This window comes from Electrophorus electricus, chromosome 9 (assembly GCF_041902795.1).
Source record: "Electrophorus electricus isolate QZ-2024a chromosome 9, ASM4190279v1, whole genome shotgun sequence".
Taxonomy (NCBI): Eukaryota; Metazoa; Chordata; class Actinopteri; order Gymnotiformes; family Gymnotidae; genus Electrophorus; species Electrophorus electricus.
Window position 1 is genome coordinate 8,308,794 of NC_137505.1, and position 27,902 is coordinate 8,336,695.

The 27,902-nt window shown below is 41.6% G+C and overlaps 1 protein-coding gene across 3 annotated transcripts; it reads right to left on the reverse strand.

Annotated features, from left to right (window-relative positions):
* LOC113590344 (rho GTPase-activating protein 6) lies at positions 1 to 26,661 on the reverse strand. Of its 3 annotated transcripts, none has more exons than XM_027030443.3 (12): positions 25,980 to 26,661; positions 10,278 to 10,437; positions 9,743 to 9,811; positions 7,840 to 8,099; positions 7,309 to 7,504; positions 6,751 to 6,806; positions 6,509 to 6,659; positions 5,204 to 5,352; positions 4,628 to 4,807; positions 4,016 to 4,113; positions 3,008 to 3,228; positions 1 to 2,154 (listed from the first exon to the last, which is right to left on the reverse strand). In XM_027030443.3, the coding sequence occupies exons 1-12, from the start codon at positions 26,496 to 26,498 to the stop codon at positions 1,598 to 1,600; spliced, it is 2,616 nt and encodes an 871-aa protein (XP_026886244.2). In that variant the 5' UTR covers positions 26,499 to 26,661; the 3' UTR covers positions 1 to 1,597. The 3 variants fall into 3 exon arrangements, with proteins under 3 accessions (XP_026886244.2, XP_035378578.1, XP_081576996.1); XM_035522685.2 differs by lacking the exon at positions 25,980 to 26,661 and adding an exon at positions 13,679 to 13,933; XM_081720870.1 differs by lacking the exon at positions 3,008 to 3,228 and having other exon boundaries at positions 1,955 to 2,154.
* Between the last annotated feature and the right edge of the window lie 1,241 nt (positions 26,662 to 27,902).

The following is a 27,902-nucleotide window of genomic DNA, read 5'->3' on the forward strand; positions in this document are numbered from 1 at the left end:
TCATTTTATTTATCAAAGAAAATGTTAACATTATATTTACATTACATTTAGGATGTGCTTCTATGATTATGATGTGAAAAATTATAATGTGTAACAGTGAATAGTGAAACTACCAAGCTATGAGAAAAATCACAAAAGAAAGTTGATTTCAAGAGAACATTTAGGACAGACACCAACACACCTGAATTAGGATTAATTACATCATCAAAGTTTAAAAAAAAAATGTAAAATTTTTTTTTTATATATATATAAAAACACCAGGTTAGGTTTTAATACCAAGCAAACAGTGCTACTGCAAGTACCAAACATTTGTATAATTATTAGAAATTGTTTTTGTTTAACAATAAAACTGCATTTATTCCACTAAAGTAGTAGAGGTTTCATTTCAAGAACATATGGATATAAACACAAGCAGGTGATATTCAGTGTTATTCAGAACTAAACACTAAGACCAGCCCTTCTAAAGCAGCGATGAGTAAGAGTAGACAATCCAAATTAAGTACTTAAAAAAATCTTTTCCTACAGACACTCAAGTGATTGGCTTAGTGTTTTATGAATACATGTGTCTAGTGCTGAAAATGAGACATAAGACCAAATAAAAACCTCCAGTCAGGGTTTGTTTACCTTGTGTGTATTCAGAATGAGACTGGTCTAGTGCATAATTAAAGATAAAATTTCAGCCATTATATGTTTTAAGTCATGTTTCAGATGAGGTAGTACAAATAATTGGATTTTAATGGTCATTTGGCAGAAAAGGTATTAGATCCATTGTTTGCCTAGTTAGATGCACTGACTGGCTAAATATCACCAGATCATGTTGAAAATGTTTCACTGCCCGTTGTACAGCTCATGACAGAGGCTTTCATTTCAATTATCAGGGTTCCTGAAAGGCAAAACCTCATCAACCACATTCCGATGTCCCTATTCTAAAAACTATACTTTAAACATGAACACTGCAGTCACAACACTGTATAACACGGGGATCTTTCCTCAGCTGCAATCTGAATCACCTAGTAATACAACTTGCTGATATACATAGCTAGCTAGTCTCTGACAGTCATGGGTGAAATATATCTTCTTAATACATGTACATATTTAGCTAAGTGACTTTAAAGAAAATACAGTTGCATTTAGCTAAAAGAAAAGTGAAACTTCAGCATTAATTTGCATTTATACGGCATGTTCCCATGTGCAGGTTTACTAAATGTTCAGGTTTCAGTCTGTAGTATCATCTGCATGTTTGTTGTGGTTCCTCACCATTATGGGTTATGAAGAGGGTGGTGATTGAAGCAGCACTGTCCATTGCATAACCTAATCAGGTACCATTGCTGAGTCTCACCCAGCCCCCCTCAAAGAAGGAGGAGACAGGAGTCAAGTGAGGACTGTCCTATCATCCAATCACCTGTGGGGAAAATGTCCATTGTTTCTAACTGTATAAAGAGTGGAGTCACTCAATGAGAGGAATCCCAGCATGCTGGTAAATAAAGTTACCTGCCCCATAAAAGTTCCCTAACCCTAACTCCAACCCTAACTCTAAGACCTGAAGATCTTGCTTGTTTTCATCTCTAAGCAGAACTTTTAAAAAGTTTGAATTGGCTCACACCAGCGTTTCTGGTAGAGTGTCAGCATTGTCTGACGACAGGAAGTGCCATATTTGCCATTTGTCTGTTTGCCCGTCTTTATATTCAACCGTTGCAGGGCTTGTAATGTCTCTCAGGGGGTAGGTGGGTGTTGGAGGTGTTGGAGGTTCCCCCTGGCTGGTGGAAGGTAAACAAGGACCCTGGAAGTGCAGGCTTCCCGATGGATGTAGGGATTGGATTGTTGAGTGGTGAGACATGGCTGATGGCTGTAGGCAAGTTGGTGATGTTTTTGGCAGGCCAGGGTATGGAGGAGGCAGCCTGCCACTCTGACTGGCTGAACGTGAGTGGATGGGAGGAGCCAGTATCGATTCATCTGATTGGTAGAACGCTGATTTAGTTGGATGCTGCCAAGACAGTGTTGCCAGGCTTTGCCACATTTGGTCCAGTGAGCTGTCACACAGAGGGCTACTGTTGGCACGTGTGACATGGCGGTGGGGTCTACTGCCTGCTTCAGCTGGAATAGTCAACGTTCGCCGAAGGGGCTTCTTCATGTTGCCTTGGTAACTGTGGAAGGCTTCAGGGAAGAATAAGGCAGACATTGACTGGCTTCCATCTGAGACTAATCACCACAAAACGATATAATAGACACAATGATAAAAATGAAAGATAAAATAGCTTATTAGTGCTTTCTGAAGGAAGCAGCAATACCACATTAAGTATAACTAGGGGCAGTGGTAGCTCAGTGCTTAAGGTACGTTACTAGTAATCACAAGCTTCAAACCCCATCACTGTGAAGTTGCCACTGTAGGTCCTCTAAGTAAGACCCTTAACCCTCAATTACTCAAGTTGTACTCAGTCATAATTTTAAGTCACTTTGGATAAAAGCATCAGCTAAATACCATAAATGTAAATGTATAACTGACTGCACAGCATCAGCAACACCACAAAAAATGGGAAACAATGGAAATAGTAATAATGAATCATTAAATACTGAAACAAAGTAATATTATTATTGAATAATGTTAGTATTAAACTACTGAAACACATACCAATTCTGAAACTGATGCTAGCTGTCTGAACTTTCCCAGCTTCAGAGAATGAATCTAGATGAATATATTAAGGAGGTGACTTTCTGTTCCTGTGTGCGCTTTAGTGTCAGGTGTCACGGGACCCACATTGCACCCTTTTCATGAGCTGCTTCATCTGGACAAAGGAACTGCTTCAGCAGCCTGGTCGACAAACGCTTCAGCAGCCTGGTCGACAAATGCTTCAGCAGCCTCGTAGACAAACGCTTCAGCAGCCTGGTGGCCAAACGCTTCAGCAGCCTGGTGGCCAAACGCTTCAGCAGCCTGGTGGCCAAACGCTTCAGCAGCCTGGTGGCCAAACGCTTCAGTAGCCTGGTCGACAAAAGCTTCAATTCAACTCACCAGTGTGTGTGTGTGTGGGTGCTGGAGGGAGGTCACTCCCAGTGCCATCGTGTCCGATCTGCATGCTCCTGTCTGGCCCCAGAGGCAACAGGCGTTGTGACAGGGTGGGTGAGCCATTGTCATATGGAGAAGCTTCACCGCTTGAGGCCCTGTTGGAATCACTGGAGGAACAACCCTTCCTCAGAGACAATGGCTCCCCCTGCTGTTGTGTGGTGGGACTCCTGCCAAACATCACGATAGCCTTCAGCAGGCTTCCTCTCAGACAGTGCATTACATTTAACCTCCAGCTTGCCAAGAGGACGACACATCCCTTTCTTAAAGGATTTTCTTTGGCCAAATCTAGTGTTATGCACTGTTGCTTTACAAAGATTTACAACCAAATAAATGGCAATACTATAAAGTAATACTCAAACATGTACCTGTACATAATGTATTTATTTTTAAATATATAGACATAACTGATGTTGAATCATTAGAAGAGTATGTAGAGATTATTGCTGCCACTAGCATACATTATTTATTAACCATGTTAGAATTCAAACATTCAATATAATTTTATGTGCCATATGTATTAAAGACAGTCATAATGAGTTTCAATGGTGAAAACAGATAGGACATTCCTTCCATCTGGATGTAGAACACACTCATACAAGGAGCAAAAGCCTGTGGTAGAGCTGGTCGCGCAGACGTGACTAGAGTAACTGAAGCGTTTGTGGATGGTCCCTAGTTTATTTACATTACAGTTTTGTAAGTTACTGCATGCTGAGACGTTGTGTCCCTGTACTATAGTTGACCATTAAGGAGTTTTGCAAATGCCATTAAGTGTATAAAGTAAGTTAAATAAGTGATTAAAAATTACAAGCACAAAATTCTTCAGGACTAAAGAGTGTGCTTCGCCCTGGGTCTGGGCCATTGATGATAGGACTGCTGAGCCTGTCTCTCAACTTCCTGCCATCAAGGTGTCTGACAGTAGTTCACTTGGCTGCATGCAAAGGTGGAGCTACTCACTCCCAGTGGGAAGCCTTTCTCCTGAGGAGGTAGTCTACAACATCATAGTCCGTCTCCACCAAACTGACCAGAACCTCATGCTGCAGTTCTGGTGGGACCTAGAGGGAACAGGGACAGGGTCACACTCCTACAATCCCAGCACAGAGACCACATGGACAGGGTCACAGTCCTACAATCCCAGCACAGAGACCACATGGACAGGGTCACACTACTACAATACCAGAACAAATGTTTGTACTGCCAAATGGAGCTTCAGCATCAGCATGACACCAGACCGGTTAGATTTTGGGTGAAGAATTTGGGCGAAGCTTTGCTTAGTGAAATTTCTCACTCTCTCATTCACGTTCTTTAGACACATCTGGCACTACCTCAGTGGTAAATGATCTCCCTAAACACCTGTGGTTTGGATAAGCAGGGCATGTAAGGTCTATAAACGTCAGCATCACAGATTAAACCTTTAGTTGTGGACCAAACCTTCACTAGAGACTCTCAGATTAAGAGTAGTCTTGAAACATTCCTCCTTTTTGTCAATAAATGTTTGTTACTTCTGCTAGTCACAGCGGTGTAAAGGATCAGAACATTTCTTTGTGGTGTTCTTTTTCTCCAGCCTACCATGAAGAGCGCCTCATGACACGTAATCATGCGCTGGACGGCGTTGATGACGGCGGCGCTGTCCTCGACCTGTGTAGATGCCTGAACACTGAATTCCTTATCTGAACTCTTCTGTTTGTGTAGTATGTTTGGTCCAAGGATGGTAGCCAGGTTATGAGAAGTCATCTTATTACCTGTGAGCTGAAACAGGAAACAGGCATAACAGGCTTAAATTTATACAGAATAAATTGAAAAACATATGCACAAATCCACAATGTTCTGCTAACCCTACGACACCTGAACCCACACACAGACAGTCAGTTTTTGTGTACATCCTGACCTTAATCTCGCTAACCTTTGTCACATTCTCTTTAATACCTTAAAACATTGGCACAGTTTCTGACAGGTATCACTGTTACCAAACACCAACTACTCATTCTCTGGTTCACTGTAAGGCATTTACTGACACTTCAGATGTGGGTTTAAGGCAATAAAACACAAAACTTGATCACTGACATCCAAACACCCCTGCATCCTTTTATTCAACCATTCCTTCATTCATCCATCCATCCATCCTTCCATCTCCGTGCCTCTCACCTGCCGCCCCTGCCTGTCGCAGGTGTCCTCAGCATGAGCAGCTACAGTGGACAAGAAGTGGAGAAGTCGCTGCAGTGTGTCACTGTTACAGGCAGGAAGTAGACATACAAGCAACTGCAGGACGGTGTTCTGTTCTGTAGCATTTAGCACTGGGAAACAAACAAACACACACACACACACACACACACACACACACACACACACAAGCAAACATCAAATACACACCTACTGGCGTGGAGTTAGGCTGAAGTTCTCTCGAGCGCTTGTAGGATTGAACCAAGCAAGACCAACCAAGATTCTCCTGCTTCCTGAATCATGCATGATTGGGAGTCACTCAGAACATGCGTTCAGTGGGTGTTGAGAAGACACCACATGGTTATGTTTTAGCACTAAAAACAGCAATAAACAATAACTGCAATAATCACTAAAATATAGTCAAATGGATCAATGGATCCAAGAATTGTCATTTTGTCTAACACTAGCTTTATTTGTATCAGCTACTAGTAATGCTAATTATTGATGAAGATGCCAATTATTATTAATAATATTATTAATCCAGCTAATGTTTCAATTTGCCCAATATGAAAGCATTAATGAACAGCATGGGAAATATATGTGGTGTATCATATTTCACTGCACCATCTTTAAAAACATATTGCTCAACAATCTGATAATATATACCATTGACTTCTAATAGACATGTTTTCTGGTGATGACATTGGATACTGACTACAGAAGAGCGTGCCAGTCTGTAAGCCTTTAGGCTGTAGGGCCTTTTCCTCAACAGGACGTCCCATCACACACTTCCATCTCACCAGAGGACTCCTACCAGGTGCACTGAGATCTGTTGACACTTGTGTGAATCATGCTGTGCAGTCAGTGGCAGTTCAGAAAAATTTGACATGTTTAGTCTTGTTTTTATCCCTGAAATGTAGCTCTGCATAAAACAAACTGCTTTCTGACTGCTGTACAACCATGTGCTTAACACAGAACAAATGTCCTCATCACCGACTAATATCCAAACATAAACTTTTACATTTAAAGTAGAATTGAATGAATAAGGACTCAATGAAAATGATTTCTCTTGGATTTGCATTGAAAACTTGGAGACTACTGAAGGCAAAAAAGTTTGTGACACTGCTCACTAGATGAAGCTTGAAACTGAGGAAACAACCTACATTAAGGTCATAGCCCACAGTGGTTCCAGATCTGGGATCAGTTATGATGTTTTGTCAGTAGAGTTCAGCTCCTAAGGGAAGGCTAGTGTGAGCTGTCACAGATCAGCAGTGAGTTTAGGTTGCTTACATGTGCAGTTGATGAAGGCACTATAGAGCTCTCTGGTCAGCAGGGGGTCGGCCATGTCTCTGAGGAACTCCTTCAGTAGGGCAGCCACATCATGGACACTGTGCTCAGGACCCAGAACTACCTCGACACCCTGGTCAAACTCCTCACGGAGCTACAGACACCAACAAAGAGTTATTAAATGTTTGATTTCAATGGAAAAGTATAACTGGCAGAAGCAAAGGTAAAATATTTGATCATTTTACCTGTCGGACTCTCTTCTTGGAGCTGCCAACCCTGAAAATACCAACAGTCTGCAGACCTGAATCAAATACGAAGCCATAATCACTGACCAAACCAAAAGATTTCTTCACATGTTTTAAGTAAGCAGGTCTATGAAGGCATCGTCCTAAACAGATATTTTATTTCCATTCTTCCACTTTGAGAACTCTACCTGCCATTTGTCTAAGCAACCCGAGTCCTCGTGTAAAACTTGTTCCGCGTGTAAAACTTGTGGAGTTGAGTGTTTGGTTCACGTTTGTATCAGATTGGACTGGACTAAACTGATCAAACAATATGGGGAATCATTATTGATCTATACATCCAGAAAGTATTGAGTGGATATCTGTGGCATATTTCTCCAAATTTGAAAGAGGATGGTGGAATTATTCCAATATCATCAATGATAAAATAATATAACGTACTTTTATTATGATGGTGTTAAATGAGTTAGTAGAGAATATGTGATTAAGTGTAGTGTAGCTAGCTAAGTGCAGCTTGGTTGTTTTAGCTGTGGAATGATCCAAGCATGTTGTTAAAAGTACCGTATTTCTCTAGATGCTGGCAGCAGAGGTCTACAATACGAGGCACTTGTCTGTAGATGGGGTTGAGGCTCAGCCGCTGGTCTCTGGCCTTCGACCTCTTACTGAGCGACTCTGCAGGCAGAGAGAGCTGCAGCGCTTCCAGCAGGCGAGACTGTCCATCGTCCAGATCAGTGATGCAGTCTACTGACATGGCGCCCTGTGTGTGACCAAGCATAAATAACTCACGCATAAACAGTTGTATGCACAAAGTCTACAGTCCAGCAATACTAAATCAAATTCAGTTTTATTATAAAAAATATCCAAGGGTGTTCTTTAAAATCATGCTTTTCTGTTTTAACTGAGTGCAAATCATAACATGTATCCTTAAATAATGTTCACAATTAATAAAAAAAAATAATAATAATGTTCACCTTAATAAATCACACAAACTGTGCTCATCCCCTGACTAACCCAAGACATCCAATAAACACATGATAAATAACAGCTTTCAATCATTTAGGTGCTGTTGCATGCAACCATGCGCCACTCTACCCGTCTGCGAGCGTGGAGGCCCGCCTCCAGGGTGCCAGGAGTTGTGCTCTCATTGGGTGTCTCGTAGAAGGAGCTGAGGGAGGAGTTACTGCTGAAGTCCCGGTGGTGCAGCCTCCGCCGGGCCATGTGCAGGAAGGATGTGGCCAGATCCACAGGCTCCGTGCGGCCTTCATGGTCTTGCGCCTCCTGCCGAAGCTTAAACCAGCGATCGTTAGCAATTACCTGCTGTAAAGTCCCACCAAACACCTGAGGCGCATATTCTAGGAAACAGACAGGGGGAGGGGAGAGAGACAAAATGAGAAGGCAGATGCATAATTATATCTAAATATTTCCCATGAGACACCATAAAGTATCTAGCAGCACTGAAAGAGCAGGTCAGCCTGGCCTAGAGAGCACCGGTGATGGTAAACCAAACATTTCACTTCTCCAAACTGTAGGAGGAACTTTAGAGATGTTTTATAAACAGGACACAAGTAGGAGGTTTGTTCTGGAAAGAGCTGCTACACTGACGAGTGGCCCCAGGGTCGGAGCCATCATGTTTCACATGGGGGCGGGAGGACGAGCCTACGTCGCATCACAGGCGGAGGAGCGGGACAGCAGACACAGTGCGAGACATACGAGACATACGCCCACCTGGGCCATGTTAGATCTGAGGGCGAATCTGCGATCTAACAGCAAAGAAAAATATGGATGCCGGTATCTTGGATTAGGGGAGTGAATGTTAAAACCTGTGACAGACAGAAAAGTGTGAGGAACTGAGTAAATGCAGACTGGAGAAGGAGACAAATAGAGGAGACAAACATTTCTCCAACATTTAAAGTTAACGGTTGAGCACACTGCAGTTACAGCAGGGCTTGCTGTTTACAAAACATGAGGTTGAACATGAAATATTTTGATGTCGCATGTTTAAAAATGGCATGTTTTAGAACGAACTGTGTGTGCTCATGACAGGAACCTGATGGGAGGTCTCTGATTGGCCAGCATGCTCCCAGAATGCTTTTTGTCCCAAACATAAACAGAATTTCATCACAAGATGGAGCTCTGCTAACTGGCTGGTGCTTCTCTGGTAAATATATTCAGTACCAGTCAAAGGTTTGGACACACCTGACTGAATGTTAGGTTTTCATAGTCTTAAAGACATCATAATCTTATGGCTTATGCATAAATGTATTTTTAAAACATATTTTAATAGTGAAGGTTAATAGCCTATACATAAATTGAGTTTCAAAACAAAAAAAAAACAAAAAAAACAAACAAACAAACAAAAAATTATATATATATATATATATATATATATATATATATATATATATATATATATATATATATATATATATATAAATAAAATAATAATACAATTAAAATTTTAAATACATTTTAAACACCCCCTCAACAAACAGTTTTCCTTCAGAGCTGTAGTGTTTCACGTACACAAATGTGAGACGTCATCTGTGCCTTATAAAGCTGGCTCACAATCAACAAGTACATGCAGAGTTGTCATCAAAGTAAAGGCTGGATACGTAGATATTAAACAATCACAATATTTCTTTAACACAGCATAATCACATATGTGTTATTTCATTGTTTTATACCTTTACTCTTTTTGTAAAATGTAGAAAATAGTAAAATAATCAATCAAAGAGTATGTGTGTCCAAACTTTTAACTAGTAATATATATATACACAGTATTAGAGCTGAACTGTATAAGTCCACAATCACACAGTGCAGCCCATCCAATGCTATGGCCAATGTTCAAGGCTTTTCTTCAGGACCACTCACTGCTGTGCTGACAGTGGATACGACCAGTCACAGCATTAATACAGCCGTGGTAGCTGAGATGGGATCAACTTATCAGGCACACACACAAATGTTAATGCAAACATGTTTACTGAAAATGAAGTACCTTTATCTTTCTTATCTTTGCCTAAAGAATCTAGTTTGCTCCTCAGCGATTTCTTCCTTTTGCGGCCATCTGAAACAGAACAGAAGTTATGAGACCAAAAATCAAAACAAGTAGTCATTTCTCCCACGAGGACGTAAGTAGAGCCAGCAGCCAACATACAGTGTGTTTTTCAGAATATTGAGACTCCATGAGATTCCTGTAACTCCCTTTATATTAGTATGTCAGTCCTTTTTGTTTTGCTGATTTAAAATGCTGTTTCTATGTTACTGACAAGTACTTTAAGGAGAAAAGGGTCACATTATGCCAGGCCTGGCTACTCCCACTGGCTGTCTGTCACTGTCAGATACAAAGGAAGTGTTGGGTGAAGTGTTGATGTGTTAGTAAGTCTTGGGTGATGTGTTGGTGTGTTAGGGGGTGATGTGTTGGGTTAAGTGTTGGTGGGTTAGGGGGTGATGTGTTAGTGGGTGGTGTGTTGCACTACGAGCACTTTCAGATACTTTCACTTTCAGATGTGTGTGTGTAGGGCTTTATACACCTTTAGGTATGGTGATCTGGCAACCCAGGTTGTAATCCTGAAGCAGTTGATTGAACGCCACATCCTGTAGACGAACCCTTTCCAGCTCAGACAGGCTCTGTAGAGGAACGGGCATCAGGCGGAAACAACGACCACATTCACTCCTCCACGTGAAATCACCCTGTGGGGGGGGGGGGGGGGGAGTGACCAAAAGAGGAAGAAAGGGAGGAAGTGGTAGAGAAAGACAGATCATTGAGTCGTGTGCCTCATCTGTGTCTACAGAGCTGGAGAGCCTCCATGCTGTGCAGTGTATCCTCCCTGCTGGGCTTGGTCAAGTGGAACAGATTTTGATAACTCAAGGCCCAACTCAAGGCCCAACTCAAGGCCCAACTCAAGGCCCAACTCAAGGCCAGTGGTGTCTCAGTGGTTAAGGTACTTGCCTTATAATTGGAAGGTTGCTGGTTCTTAACCCTCAATTACTCAAGTTGTGTTCAGTCAGAAATGTAAGTCGTGTTTGATAAAAGTGTCAGCTAAATGCCATAAATGTAAATTTACATGATTCAGCTCCATCAACTTCTAAAGGCCATTAAGAGATTAAAACATTTTGCAGTATATTACAAGGAATATCACAAGTCTGGCTCACAAAGAAGTAAACAACAAACAAATAGACTCTTGCTCTTTTGCAAAATCACTTACATTTTACATCACTAACAATCATTTGAACATGTGGAATTAAAGTTGACAAAAATAATCAATTCAATTAACAATCAAGGGCAAATTATAAATAGAATAAATGTATTGCAGCAACTCCTCCAATAGCTCATGAGATCATTGATCTTTAAGGACACTATGAGTGTGTGCATAGCTGTCCGTCCAGTGCAGTGGTAACTCAGTTCATCACTTGAGTCTGTCACCATCCGCTGAGCTTCAGCTCACACAGCTCAACTACAGCTCAACTACAGCTCAATCACAGAGTCCATGCTAATGTAAAAGTCCTGCCAGTTTCACGGGGCACCTGGAAACTCCCCAGTGCTGCACAGCTGTTCCTGGAGTTCTGACTCAAATTTGATATGGTTGACAAACGTGGACAAGAATATATGAGGAGATATGGACTGGACTTGTGAATCACATGTGTGTTGTTAGGACTTACCAGTGGTTTGGATTTTATGGTAAACCCTGACGTCATGCTGGTGTATTCTAGTCTTTCACATTGTACATTTCCTTCAAGTTTTAGACGCCTCTATGCCTATGTCCTGAATAGTCTTACTGATGAGTTTTCTTTAGCATTAAAAGCATTATTTCAGGATTAAAAGTAGTATGTTAGGTTGTGTGTTATTGCAAAGCACTCAAATCTGTTCTTGGCTCTTAATAAATAGTACATTTTGACATGATGAATCTTTTGATCATTTAATTTTTAGCCTCAGGATAGCTTGCTTTACTCTAGATGTTTTGTAACTCTTTTGTATGCAAACTAATTATGCAAAGACACACTTTTGGCTAACAACCAACCATGCAGAAGAGAGTCCCATATAATACATACCGATACTATATTATATATGTGAAAGGAAGCCCGAACATATACTCATGGAAACCGTTCCAAGTTTACATTAGTTTTCAGCTTCTCTCACCGGTTAACCCCAGTGCGTGTCACAAATTGTTTTAGCAAGCACACTAGCCCTGCTGGAAAATAAAAATATATTTATGATTCTGTTTATTCATAATTCCTCAATGAAATATTGAGGATTTTTGTAAGCTTCTGTCCGTTTTATCCTGTTACTGTAATTCACCCACGGCCTTGCACAAAATACACAAAATAATATAGTGCATGCTATTTGGAGTAATTTTTTGCTATCTGGAGGCATCTTTTCAAATGTTACACACAACAACAACTACCCTGCTTATGATAAAAGCTATGTGGTAACATGCAAGCATTGTGCATCATACACACCAGCGTAGTTTCTATAAACCAGTTCCTCTCTGAGGTGACATCATCTGGGCCAACAGGAATGTGCCAAACAGTCTATTAGTGAGATCTCTCTTGGAATTTTGTGCAAAGCCATGAATCATTTGTATGCAGGAAAGAAATCCAGAAAAGTAAAGTAAATATAAATATAAATCCATAAAAACATAAATATAAATGCCTCTCATTGTAGCCACTGCTGTAGGACCCTAAAATATCACTCCATCGTACTCGCCATGGCAATGCAATGATTCAAACAGACACAGGAAGTGTCATTTAGAATGTCTGCCACAGATTTCCATCTGGTTCAGGAAGGGACAAGCTCAAACTTAGGGCTCCCTGGTGCCGCCAAGCACACATCTCTTTGGCATCCCTTGTTTGAGACGGGTGTAAATCTTCTCGGTCTTTGCCTGTTTCTCCAACTTTCATTTCTTCTGTTTTAGCGAAAGTGTTAGATCAAGCAAGTCCTTTTTTTAACTACTTCCTCAAACACTTCTTGAGTACAAAATGATGCTTGGGTGAACTGTCCTTTGGAGACGACTCTGTAGAGTTTTTAAACAGTGCAGTTGAGTTATTCCTGTCCACAGTGTATTGGTCTGGCCACATGACATCAGACAGCCTCGTGAATTCTTCAGGAAAGCAGATTTCACTGAACATGCTAATCTTCCGCAAGTTTTCACACGTATTTACAAACAATAACATGCCGGGTAGGTTTATCATCCTTCGTTGTCTATAGTTTAATGATGTGAATCACATCCTGTTGTATAATGATAATACACAACTCCTGGTGAACACAGAGATGTTGGGAAATGTCTGCAATATTTACAAACTCACTGACAAGGCAGGTCAGAGGCCTAAGTCAGCTGATTAGGAAGACCAGCTACATCCTACACCTGTCCTAGACCAGCTACATCCTACACCTGTCCTAGATTATATTAGTGGGATGTAAATACTATCTGCAAGCCCCATAACTGGATTTTTTAAAAATAATTATATTTCTTATGTACCTTTTTGAAACAATGTCTCACATTTACATTTCTGGGAGCAGTACCACTGGCTACACTCCAAAGGCCTAATTGACATTACACAATCTTCATGCAAACCTGAGATGGTAACTCCCAGATGTTTGCTTACCTGTCAACCTACAGCTCTATCCCACACGTTAAGACACACCACAGGGTGTTACAGGCACGTAAATACAGCTCTCAGTAATAAGAAATACTTGTTCATTTCATCACTCAGGTCTCAGTATCATTCGGCGCTTAAAGAATCGCGTGCAGAAGTATAACTACTTTATCTAGAAGTACCTACTAGATGATACAAAGCGAAAACGTGGTGTACACAGGAATATGAAATAATAAATGATCATATATAATAAACTTTATATATATATATATGTATGTATATATATATATATATATATATAAAAGTGTTGTCGCCTGCTGAATTCAATGCTACTCACGAGGTAATGAACACGCCTGCAGAAATGCTTCGCGTCTCCCATCCCGCGAGGGCTGTCCAAACGAGCACTTCGATTAAACCCCAAAAGTGATTTGCATAAGGAAGTCTAAACTAAAAAGAGTTTGTTATTTCTAAATCTACCATCCACACATCACGGCACCCGAATCAACACGCGAACGGACGCCGGAATGCAAGTGATCCACATTACGGCAATAAAGGACCTGGAGGACCTCCGCCAAGCCTGCACGAGGAACAAACTGGCCGACAGCGGAGGACACGCGAACGAGCCTGAGTGCGCGTGCACTCGCGCACTTAGACCGCACTGTTACAATATTTTGGGGGAAGAAACGCAAACGTGACGATCGCAGATTTACAGTGTAGCAACGCAGCAGAGAAGCGTGTTGAGCTTGGTCACAGTCTAGAATCAGAAATGACAAATTCCGTTTTATAACGTTTAAAGAAATGCATACGTACCAAAGCAAGGCAACAATCTAATAATTTTAGTAATAGTGACAATAACTAATATAATAATAATAATAATAATATAAAGCATATTATATTTTCTGAAATAACTGGCGTTCCAAGCATGTTAATGGTATAAATCAGGGCACTTGGGATGATTGGGATGAATGAAGACAGTTTAGAGGTGTCTGTGTACTAAAATTATTTAGTAATGGAAGGACAGGGATCCCAGTCATGATTCCAGAGAACCTCCACACAGCTCAAACTCCTTCTCAAACACACACACACACACACACACACACACACACACACACACACACACACACACGTTAAACTCCTGGCTTGGTAATTAGCTGGTAAGTAAGGGCTTCTTAATCAGATGATGAGTGTACGTGTGCTCGGAGCTGTTACAGCACAACACTGTACAGTGCAGAGGTTTGGGAAACACTCTTGTAGATACAGTGGTGTGAAAGTGTTTGCCCCATTCCTGATATCTTTTTTTTTTTTGCATGTGTCACACTTAAATGTTACAGATCATCAATCAAATTTAAATATTAGACAAAGATAACACAAGTAAACACAGAATGCAGTTTTTAAATGAAGGTTTGTATTATTAAGGGGGAAAAAAAACCCTACATGGCCCTGTGTGAAAAAGTGATTGTGTGCCCCCCCTTTGGAAAGCGGAGTTCAATTTCTCTAGCCATACCCAGGCCTGATTACTGCCACACCTGTTCTCAATCAAGAAATCACTTAAATAGGACCTGCCTGACAAAGTGAAGTAGACCAAAAGATCCCCAAAAATGAGATGACATGCTGCGATCTAAAGAAATTCAGATCTTTCAGTCTGGAAAAGGTTATAAATCCATTTCTAAAGCTTTGGGACTCCAGCAAGCCACAGTGAGAGCCATTATCCACAAATGGCAAAAATATGGAACAGTGGTGAACCTTCCCAGGAGTGGCCGGCCAACCAAAATTACCCCAAGAGCGTAGTGATGACTCATCCAAGAGGTCACAAAAGACCCCACAACAACATCCAAAGAACTGCAGGCCTCACCTGCCTCAGTGAAGGTCAGTGTTCATGACCCCACCATAAGAAAGAGACTGGGCAAAAATGGTCTGCATGGCAGAGTTCCAAGACAAAAACCACTGCTGAGCAAAAAGAACATAAAGGCTCGTCTCAGTTTTGCCAGAAAACATCTTGATGATCCCAAAGACTTTTGGGAAAATACTCTGTGGACTGACGAGAAATGTTGAACTTTTTGGAAGGTGTATGTCCCATTACATCTGGTGTAAAAGTAACACAGCATTTCAGAACATCGTTTCAGTAAAATATGGTGGTGGTAGTGTGATGGTCTGGGGCTGTTTTGCTGCTTCAGGACCTGAAGACTTAATGTGGTAAATGGAACCATGAATTCTGCTGTCTACCAAACAATCCTGAAGAAGAATGTCTGGCCATCTGTTCGAGACCTCAAGCTGAAGCGCACTTGGGTTCTGATACAGGACAATGATCCAAAACACACCAGCAGGTCCACCTCTGAATGGCTTAAGAAAAACAAAATGAAGACTTGAGAGGCCCAGTCAAAGTCCTGACCTGAATCTGATTGAGATGCTGTGGCATGACCTTAAAAAGGCAGTTCATGCTCAAAAACCCTCCAATGTGGCTGAATTACAACAATTCTGCAAAGATGAGTAGGCCAAAATTCCTCCACAGCGCTGTAAAAGACTCCTTGCCAGTTATCGGAAATGCTTGATTGCAGTTGTTGCTGCTAAGGGAGGCCCAACCAGTTGTTAGGTTTAGGGGGCAATCACTTTTTCCACACAGGGCCATGTACGTTTGGATTTTTTCCCCCCTTAATAACAACAACAACCACCTTCATTTAAAAACTGCTTTTGTGTTTACTTGTGTTATCTTTATCTTTGCCTAATATTTAAATTTGTTTGATCTGAAATATTTAAGTGACAAACATGCAAAAAAATAAAAAAATAAAAAAATAAATCATATCGGGAAGGGGGCAAACACTTTCACACCACTGTAGAACTAAACCCGCTTTGCACTTTGAATAATTACATATGCGCCTGCACACTTTGCTGGGCCTGTGGATGCAAACAACGTGGTCATGTTGAACTTTAGCTCCCTCTAGAGGTTCTGCCATCACACCACATGACTGCTAGACACATTGCCTGCTTCTGGGCCAAGGGTATCAGCTCTCACCGTGAAGCCTCACGCTACAGTACAGATGTTAAAATCTTTACAAAATCAGCTGTCAGACCTGAATTGATGATGATAATTATTATTATAGTTTAATAGCATCATCTAGAGACACAAGGACACATTACAATATATTCATAAAGAACAAAAAACCAAACAAAAAAGAAAATCATAAAACAAAAACAGTGGTCAAACCAATAATGACAACAATGACAGTTAATGTGATCATAATGTTAAGGCTAACGTAGCTGAAAGGTCTGGAACACCGGAGAGGCAAGATATAGCAGACCTGATAAATTAGGTTTAAGGTTAGGTTAGCGTTGAGGGTCAGGCTGTTGATCACAAGCTGAATGGGTGAGGGATTACTATATCTTGCCCTATAGTAGAGATCTCCCTACTCTAATAACCCCAACAACCCTGGACAACCCCCTAATAATCCCTAAAAAATACCAATAACCCCTAACAAAACCTACTAACCCCTAATAATGACTAATAACCTCAACAAACTAGATTGCTTATCCAGAGCAATTTACAAAGTGCTTCGTCATTTACTCATAGAATACATCCTAGTACAGTACAGTAGATTAGAGTCCAACATACCAATGAACTAGAATACTGTAGAATACAGGGATCACTGCTGATGCCTAGAAGTACAAAATACATAAGGTGCATCTTAGGCAATGATAAGCGCAATAATAAGTGCTAGGAGTTTGTTAAATAACAAACAATACCCTACAATAAGTACTAAATTAGTCAATATGGGAGCAGGATCAGTTGTCCTTTAAATATTCTGCAAATAGATGGGTCTTCAGTCTGCGTTTGAAGACTGTAAGGGACTCTGCTGTCTGGACAGCAAGTGGGAGCTCATTCCACCATCTTGGAGCCAGGACAGAAAATAGTCTCCATGCTTGTCGTCCATGAGTCCTGAAGCACGGTATTTCAAACCTTACAGCACTTGGCTAATAACCTCTCATATACTGCACAATGCTTATCCCCATACATGCCGATGGCCTGTAGAATGTACACAGCTCAAATGAAGGACCAGGAGATCTAACACTACACATGCTCCAAACAACCTGTCAGTTCACTCAAGGGCTTCAAAGGGTGGGCCTAACTGAAGCAGCTCAGCTCTGTTTCAGCTCATCTCAGAGACCGGCTTTGTCTTAGGAAAGAAAAGCATGGCCTGTTGGTCATGCCAGTACCTGTCAGGATGCAGACCAGTTTGAGAATGCAGTCCAGTTTTCTAACACTGAGCTCACTGCTGTCTTTTCTGTGAGGCCTCCAGTAGTGCCCAGCATGTGTGTTATTCTCTTAATGGTCTTTCAGATTTTCATAAAGCACTGAAGGAAACCACAAAACCCTCCAGGTTAGGGCCCACTAGAAATGGAGAATACATATTAACCAGCTAATTATATATATATATAATTTATTTATTTTACACACACACACACACACACACACACACACACACAACAAAATGATCAGTTTTTCTAGTTTTACAATTGATGGGTGTGTGTTTGGCCAGGCTGAGCAGTTGTTTTACTCTATAAACTACTCTATAAACATTTCTTCCAAATTCCAGATAAAAACATTGTTTTTATGTGGTTTTTTTTCTGAAAATGACTAATGGTCAAAATAAAACAGTTACAGAAATTTCACACCACAAATAATGCAAAGAAAACAAGCTCATATTCATTTATAAACAACAAAGTACTAATATTTCAACTTAGGATGAGTCAAAAAAAATCTATATTTGGTGGAATAACCCTGATTTTGAATCACAGCTTTCATGTGTCTTGGCATGCTTTCCACCAGCCTTTCACATTGCTGTTGGGTAACTTTACGCCGCTCCTGGCACAGAAATTCCAGGAGCTCGGCTTTCTTTGATGGCTTGTGACCATCCATCTTCCTCTTGATCACATGCCAGAGGTTTTCATTGGGGTTTGGGTCTGGAGATTGGGCTGGCCATGATAGGGTCTTGATCTGGTGGTCCCTCATTCACACTTTGATTGACCTGGCTATGTGACATGGAGCATTTTCCTGTTGAAAAAAAATCAATCTTCAGAGTTGGGGTACATTTGTCAGAGCAGAAGGAAACAAGTTTTCTTCCAGCACAGTTTTGTAAGTAGCTTGATTCATGTGTCCTTCACAAAGACAAGTCTGGCCGATTCCATCCTTGCTGAAAGATCCCCAGATCATCACCGATCCTGCACCAAATTTTACAGTGGGTGTGACACACTGGCTTGTAGGCCTCTCCAGGTCTCCCTCTAACCATTACATGACCAGGTGTTGGACAAAGCTGAAAACTGCACTCATCAGAGAAGATGACCTTACTCCAGTCCTCTATGGTCCAATCCTTATGGTCTTTTGCAAAGTTCAGTCTGGCTCTTCTTTGCTTCTCATTGAGGAAGGGCTTTTTTCTAGCTTTGCACGCCTTCAGCCCCGCCTCCAGATGCCTGTTTTGAACCTTCCTTGCTGTGCAATTCACCCCAGCTGCTGCGTACCATTCTTTTGTAGGTCACTTGACGTCATCTTACGGTTGTGACATTCGAATGAGGTGGCGATCACCACGGTCAGTAGAGTCTCGTTTTCTACCTCTGCCAGTCTGTAGCTGTTGTTGTCTCATATGTTTGCTGCTTGACCTTGTTCTTATGAACCTCAGTTTTTGAAATTTTCAAGACAGAAGCAACCTGATGCTCACTGTATCTCTCTGCCAGTAAAGTTACAATGGAACCCTTCTTTTGCTTATTAAGAATCTTTCTTTTCAACACCTTTGGCATGGTCTGTAGCTGTAGTTTGACTACACTTACTTTTTGGGTAGCTCTAGCACAGCTTTTCCCATCCAGGTTCTATAACGAGAATATTCTATAACAAGATAACAGCAGCAGTAGTTTTATACTGTTGCTCGTTAGAACAGGATTTTGTTAAGGTGATCACCTATTCAGTGTCTGATTAAGTAGAATGAGGTGTGTCTGTGAAGGAATTCAACATTTGAATGGAATGGCTGCTGTACATGTGGAGATGCCGATTTAAGAGAAAATTGGAGTGGTCTCATTTTTTTTTTCCAGAGCTACACACACAAACACAAACATACACACACGCAAATATGCGAGTCAGAAAATCAAGAGAGTGGCATTAGACCTTCATCAGTGAAATGAAGTAAACCTGGAAGAGCTCAGTATTGACCTGCTTACTGAAAGCAGTGCATGAAGGTGCTGTCAGAATCAGAAACACCACCACTCCATCATCTATATGTGAGATAGTCCCAGTAATGTAGAACTCACTCTGGTCATCACAGCCACAATTATTTGGTCAGTACAGTAATGGCATGCAATGACATCTATACCTAACTGTACCTAATGTTGTACAAACTAAAATGTTAGATGTGTTTTTAACTAGCAATTTAAGAGACTTGGACACAGTCCCATTTAGCACCATATCATTCACCACACTGTTAAACAGTTGATTAATGCTTTTGCAGTCAGTGTTTTTGGAACCAGATTACCATGGTAACTGTACTCGTCCAGACTTATGAAAAAGCTAAAGGACCTGAGAGGCTGGATGGCTTCGAACGAACGGGACGCTACGCTGAGCACACACACCTAAATCAGGACCAGAGAAAAGTCATCATCTCCAGTCTGACTAGAGCTGCGTGTGTCAGAGTGTGGAAATACTGTAGAGTGCGCTGTACACGCCAGGCACCCCCCACACATACATTCACTCTGCGTGTGTTCCAACCCACACCCACACTCACTCGGCGCGCGTTCCCACCCACACACACATTCACTCGGCGCGTGCACATCCACACACACGCACACACACACACACACACACACATTCACTCGGCGCGTGTTCACATCCACACATTCACTCAGCGCGTGCACATCCACACACACGCACACACACATTCACTCGGCGCGTGCACATCCACACACACGCACACACACACACACACACATTCACTCGGCGCGTGTTCACACACACACATTCACTCGGCGCGTGTTCACATCCACACACACACACATTCACTCGGCACGTGTTCACATCCACACATTCACTCGGCACGTGTTCACATCCACACACACACACACACACACACATTCACTCGGCGTGTGTTCACACCCACACCCACTCCCACCCACCAGTTACCATAGACCATTGGCCAGAACGACTAGCATAGCAGCTCACGTCAGGCTGAGCTGCTGGTATCATGAGACTCTGTCCACTGTAGGGTCAGGCAGTTACTAAGGTCACACCAGGTCACTCTCTGTGTCGTTCAGACTCCTGAGACAGGTTACAGTTCCTTTTTCCACAAGTGTTGGAATTCAGGATTGGGGACATTTTGTGTTGGCTTACTTTTGTGGCAGACAAACCAAAATAGTACTGCCATGAGTAAGCACGTCAGAAACCCTTCAGACAGACATGAGGAGATATAAAAATGTTACTTTCAGGTAAAGTTTTCCTTTAATGGTCACAGTCTGGGACGAAAACAGAAAACACACCACTTACTAAATATATTTCTGGCACAGGGTCAGCTATGCTGGAAAGCTATGCTGTACTAATGAGGTCCAAACTACTCAGTACTGTAAGTAGAGTCGAGGTAGATATGTCTGATCCTTTCCTCCACAGAAGGTGTTAATGTAAAGGTGACGTGTGAGTACAGCAGCAGTAGTGGGAGGCACAAAGTGTCCCAAAGCTGAGGGGAGAGAAATGAGAGAAGCATCTGACGTGGGAAGGGGTGACTGACACACACACACACACACACACACCTGCTCAAACCCTCCAAGTTTCCAGAGTAACTGGTTTCCCTGTACACTGGTGCCTAAGCACCGATGCAGCCCTACCCCTAGGGTGACTACATGTGCAGACAGTGCTTGATCAAATATGAGATGCTACTTGGTACAAGCCAGTTCAGCACCAGTCATTTATTAGAGTGACATGGGAGGGGTGCTGCGGCTGGACATATTATCAATCTGGTCCCCACGTTGTTCTCACCCTGCCGTCCTTGGCTAGAGAAATTCATGGAGGTCAATTATAGTAAGTTTGGCTTCCTGTGAGCAGTTGTAATTGTTCTGCAAATTGAGCAAGATGCAAGAAAACATGTTGACCTGCTTAAACATGTAAGGAGTCTAGTCTACGGCTGTCAGCACTGATCTGTAGACGTTTGGAAGCATGTGAGATGGTGTGATGTCATCTACATATGGAGACACATGCAGGACTCATATGAGAATACGGGAAAATGAAACTGACCTTTTAAAGTGTCCACACAATGACATAATTGCTATTTGCAGGAGTCTTGTGGGACCATATTCTAAAGAATTAAAAATGTTGGTATGACAGTAAACTAGAGTGTTAAATTTAACATTTTGCAATTTTTTCTTTATAAAAAAACAAAAATATAATAAAACAAAACCAAAAAATGAGATGCACTGAACAGTCTGAGCTCACAGTGGTCTGGGCACGGTCCTCATATGACAACTTGATTGATCGTCTACTGTAACTGACAAAAAAGAAAAAAAACCAAAACTTTCCATTATGCGTGAACTAGCCAAGATGGGTTTTAAAACAGAATTACGTTAGATAAGCGTCTATGGCCTCAATAACAAAATAACTGAACTTCCACTATGAAACTGGATTTGGTTCCAAAGAACCTTGTTAGGAAACAAGGCACCAAAGACCTTTTGATTCTCTAGGGTATTATAGATTTAAACCGATGAACAGGAATTCAAATAAATCCACAGAAAAAGAATGCAATGGCTAAAACATCTGTAGCAACACAGGACACAGAGGCAGATGAAACCACACAAAACTTTACTGATATAGGGCAAACCAAATCACAATCCAAACAGCAGATGACACGCTCATGTAACAATGCTCAGACATGGACAAACAGACAATATTGCAAAACATGTTATATCAAAAATCCAGAACAGGACTGCTGAAGCCTGCAGAAGGTGTAGCAGGGCAGAGCAGGTACGGTTAAGGTGTAGCAGGGCAGAGCAGGTACGGTTAAGGTGTAGCAGGGCAGAGCAGGTACGGTTAAGGTGTAGCAGGGCAGAGCAGGTACGGTTAAGGTGTAGCAGGGCAGAGCAGGTACGGTTAAGGGTTAGCAGGGCAGAGCAGGTACGGTTAAGGTGTAGCAGGGCAGAGCAGGTACGGTTAAGGTGTAGCAGGGCAGAGCAGGTACGGTTAAGGTGTAGCAGGGCAGAGCAGGTACGGTTAAGGTGTAGCAGGGCAGAGCAGGTACGGTTAAGGTGTAGTAGGTCTGGTTGCCAATTGTGTTAATATTAGCTAAGCTACTTTGACAGGAAAAAACAAACTGGATCCACAGTAAAAACATAAAACATTTGATAAATAGTACTGTTACATTTTCTACAGAAAAAACCCTATAAATTGATTAGTGCTAGTACACTTTATCCTTCACCTTAATTGGTCTTGGTGTGAGTCGTAAACATTTTGTGGAAGGTCACTGCTCTCTGCAGGCTAAGGTTCTGAGATGACTCTCCATCTCTTTCCTCTGTTTGAATCACTGTTCTGGGATCAGCATTACACTCATCTCTTTCTTTTGCCTGAATCACTGTTTTGCTGTTTCAGTGTTCCTTATCACATGGCACCACCATCTGTTGGTTACTCAACCAGTACACCTGCAGTTCTTGGCCACTGGACACCAGTACACCTGCTGTGCTCGAGTTCACCATGCTACATGTCACTGTTAACCCATAGATTAACCCATAGATTCCAGCATTGACAATTCCTCCAAGTCTAAGTGAATTGAAATTTGGGTGCACTGACATTGCATCTCAACAGTAACAAGTTGAGCTCGTATATGCTCATAGCCTTAATACCTATATAGCAGTCCAAGACTGAGCTGCCAACACATAAAATGACTGTTTTGTATTTTGCGATCACCTGATATTGAATCAGCAGATATCTAGCCCACATGTGCCCATATGCTATGCACTTAGCCACTGCAGAAAAACTGGTTACCTTTCATGCTGAACTAGTACCAGTATGTCCATGTCAGTCGAACTCTGAATACACGGCATAACGTGCTGGGATCACCTTTTTTATAACTTTTTATTTAACCCTAAAGCTCAGAGTAGTTGATCATGATATTTGAGAATAAGAGCTGACAGAAAGTGACATAGGACAGTATAAAACCATCTTTGCTCTGAGGGGAACAGTGCTGAAGGGTTTGGAAGAAGGGATGTTTTACTTGCCTTTTTTCTTGGGCATCAAGGAGTGATCAAAGGTACCTCCTGAGATCACCATAGCAACCAACATGCAGGGGAATCATATCTACATCACAGGCTACCCTGCACCACTTGGATGCAAAATTATAACTACATTTAGAGTAGCTGCAAATTGAAAACAGCTGTTTGAAACACAACACAAGCACATTGTCTATGGGTCTGATAGCCACAGATTCAGTTCATGTTGAGCCCGTTGACTTAACACATGATAAGACAACACAGCATGAACAAAAACAAAGTTAGAATCTGTAAGTGTGTGGTGGGTGTAGTTGTGTGTGTGTGTGTGTGTGGGGGGGGGGGTCTTCTCTGTGTGTTAGGAGCTGTCAGACCTGACCCTGACCTGACCCCAGACACTATACACTCCCACACCTCTCTATACACTCCCATAGTAGCTTGTCACACTTTGTTTACACGGCCACAAAACCGTGGGTGACAACATTCTTGCTCCTGTTAGATCCTGGTAGAGTTTCATGGGCCTTTCAAAGTCATCAGCCTTTCTATGAAAAAACTCACGTGGGTTTGTATGGATATTTGCATAATGATTATATATATATATATATATATATATATATATATATATATATATATATATAAATAAAATATATATAAAATTTGAATCCTCATTTATATTTATCATTTACTTTATATCAACAATCTCAGACTAGGGTTAGGGATAAGGTTAGGAATTAGGGCTGGGGTTAGGCTACAACATTAATAAGTTATATCAACAAACTCAAATTTAAAGGAGAACTGAGGTGGAGAAATGAAGGTGCATGTTAAATCAATGTTACACTTTTTTGCAATTGCTAAAACATAAAAACTGAGACTTGTGACATAATTGTTGAAATCACTAACTCACGTATCCCGTCTATTGACATGGTACAATAAACCATCAGCACTGCTTTACACTCAGTTTGCAATTCTAACACACACTTTTTGCAAAACACTAAACACTAAATTCTCTACATTAGACACATCATTCAAAACTGAAATGCTGGTGTTTCTTTTGGAAAACAATGCCATGCAAATGACACACCCATTTACCAATTTGTATCAGATCCTGAACACTATAAAGAGGCCACAGGTTAGATATCTTGGATTGGATATCAACGAAGGCCTATATTAGAGAGAGAGGATGAGGAAGAGCAAGAGGAAGAGCAACCATCACATAGGAGATCTGGACCTCTTTGGTGGTGCCCAAGTGTGAGTAGTGTTTCAGGGAGGCAGTAGGGCAGATGAACTGCTACAATTTAGCAAGTATCAACAAGTTCTACTGTCAGGTCTCCCTGGGCAGTGTGGGGCAATATCACAATGTGTGCAGCCGTCAGCCAGAATGGTGTCAAGCATCATCACACTATCGTTGTCCCACTACCCTTCATCACCTTCCTTCACACACTACACAACATACTCATTCCCGATCACCAAGGGGATGGACCAGAGTGGTCCAGGTTTGGTAGCGTCTGGGACAAGGTTCCCCGGGCCACGCTGATAACTGGGTTACCGATATCCCACAATTCTTGGTGCTTCCTCTGCCACCTCACACTGTGTCTGTCTGTCTGTCTGTCTGTCTCCCTCCTTTACTCAAGGCTACCGAAAGAGTGACATCGGAAGGTCTATGATCGCCAACCCACCAGCACAAACTCCTTCAGCTGGCTGCGTAGGGAACCTGGTAACACTGATGGAGAAGCATTACAGGGTTGGAGACGTCACCCCAAACAGCACCCGTCCAGTCTCACCAGAGAGAACACCGATGTTCATGAGATGATTGAGAGGCCCTAATATTTTTATTTCATAGTCAAAAGCCGTCTTCTGTGTATTACAGTATATGCAGCATGAATATGGCTGTACTGTTCATGAAGAGAAAATAAATAAATAAATAAATTACCCTAGTAACTGTGTTTTACGTTATGGTATATATGTACATAGCCTGTATATTTGTGAATATTCATGTGCCTATGAGTGCTATGATAGACTTTTACAGCAGAGTACTGTGCCCTGCACACCAAAACACAAATACAAGATAGTAGTGTATCCCATTTATCACATCAGTGTGTAGTTGTCATGTAGAAAGCTGTTCATTTGATATTTGCTTGTAGAGTTTAGTTGCAAAAATATCCTTTGGGCAAGATTTTTGGATTAAGTGTTTGCTTTTTCAAGTGTGTGACATTTTGAATGTTGTGTGTGTGGGCTTGGGTTTTGTATGTTAAGTTTTGACAAAATTAAGTTTCAGAAACAGTGTTTAAGCAAGTACAGTGGGCATGCTGTACTGTAGCCTGTATCATGCGTTACTAGTCATGTAGCGATACTGTAATCTTTAGTAAATTGTAGCTATTTGTTCATATAAACCTTGCAAACGTTCTATTCTTAAATATTCTTACCTCGGACATCCACGTATTGTAGGAGGAAGTATCGCTAGCGTCTGCATGTGGGATTCTTCTTTGAAGCCACTTTCGTGGTGAGAAAATGGTACCAGCGTTTGCAGACTGTAATGGAGCACGACAGCCGAACGGTAAATCCCACGCGCTGCTTCTCTTGGTGCTTTTCCCATCACAGTCCAACTGAATATCGGCGCGTGGCAAAGCGCCCGAGGAGCTAAACAAATGCGAAGATGAAAGATGCCGTTTCCCTCGCGGCGTCCGGGCAAGTGCGTCCAGCCTGGGAGCCACGCGGGGCTCGGGGGATGCTCCTGGATTTGCATTCCCTCCTGTTTGGTTGCAATTCAAACATACATTCGTTTGCAAAGGGCGCTCATGCGTCGCTGCGCCGGACTCCGTCCCGTGGTGTCTTAACAAAGCCGAATCTAAGCTCCAACTTTGCCTTAGTTTGCTCTTGGAAACGGGTTTGGATCCCGTTGACGAGCACGTGAAAACACTACTTAAAAGTCCTTGAGTGGACATTTTTACTCCAAATACAAAACTGCATCCACAGTAAGTTTATTTCCTAGCCTAAGTGTTATGTAACTGGTCAGCTGATGATAACTATGCTCTTTAATAGTTTGTCCGCTCGAGTGTCAGTTGCGATTTGAGGGGAAAGGAAAGTAGCTTCCCCACAGAAATGTTAGAGGCTTCATCTTCTTCCCCACAGATTGACGTTTGAATAGCGAAGCGTGATGCGCCCTGCGTGCGTCACAACCACTGGCAAAGCGGCACAGCAACCTGCGACCAATATGAAACACAAACTGAACTCAAATTGTTTCTTTATCCATTTATCAAAATCTAACCCAATTTTATTTTATTTTTTTTACTTTCTCATAAGTATATTATTTAAAACGGAGAGAAAACTAAGTTTTCAAATGTATAAGAAATGTGGTCAGGTGAAGATATTTTCCAGTTCAATTCTCAAAGAAGAAGTTCACCATCACAAACATTCTTCAGTTCTTGGTTTTGGACTTTTGCATCCTACTTTTGCTTAATTAAAATTCAATTGAAATTGAAGTTCTACTAAGAGTAGTCATTCACTACTCAGAAGGCCAACTGTTTAATGTCATCTAAAGCTACCAAAAATTATTCCCAACATCTGCATCCCCTGGGAGAGATCAGGAAGGAGAAAACCGATTAAAAAAACGTTTTCATTATTTCTGTCAGTTTCCCATAGTAGATCGTACTTTGCATAAGATCAAAATCATCTCGCATGGTTTACAGAACATCCCACTTCTCCAGCAGAAGTCAGTGATGTGAATCCAGCACAGGAAATGCTCTCTCCACGGACCTCACTCAGTTTAGCAGTGTAATCATCCCAGGGTGGATCTGACATGTCTTCTAATACTCTTATCAATGAAATTGTATTTTCTTCCAGGCAGGAGTTGATAAAGGATGTTATTTTGACAGTAGAAGTCAACAGGTATTTCAACTGGTCGATGTAAGCCATTTGAGCACCTGAGGAATTCCACTGGACTGTTCTGAGCCAGATACACACTGGTAAAAAGTAAAGTCTGATGTTTTCAAGTGCACTTTGTTCAGGCCCTGGGCAAGGATATTTTAAGAAAAAAAAAAAGTTTACAATGCAACCTATTGTCAGTGTCAAAATAGCATTCTAGACTTACACTTGTTTTTGTTTCACATAGTGTTGGAAGTTCACTGAGAGATCTTTCATGTTTGAGTTTGTCAGTGGAGTGAACATGGAATCAGAGTGGGAGATATACAGTAGACATCTAGTGGCTGCTAAGAGAACACTGACATTTCAGGAAGGTTAGGAAGGCAGAAAGCGAGCACATAGACTGATGTCTGTAACATGGAGCGATTGCGAGGTGGAGGCACATGCTGAGAAAAGTGAGATTTATTGAGGGTGAATCCAGAATCATA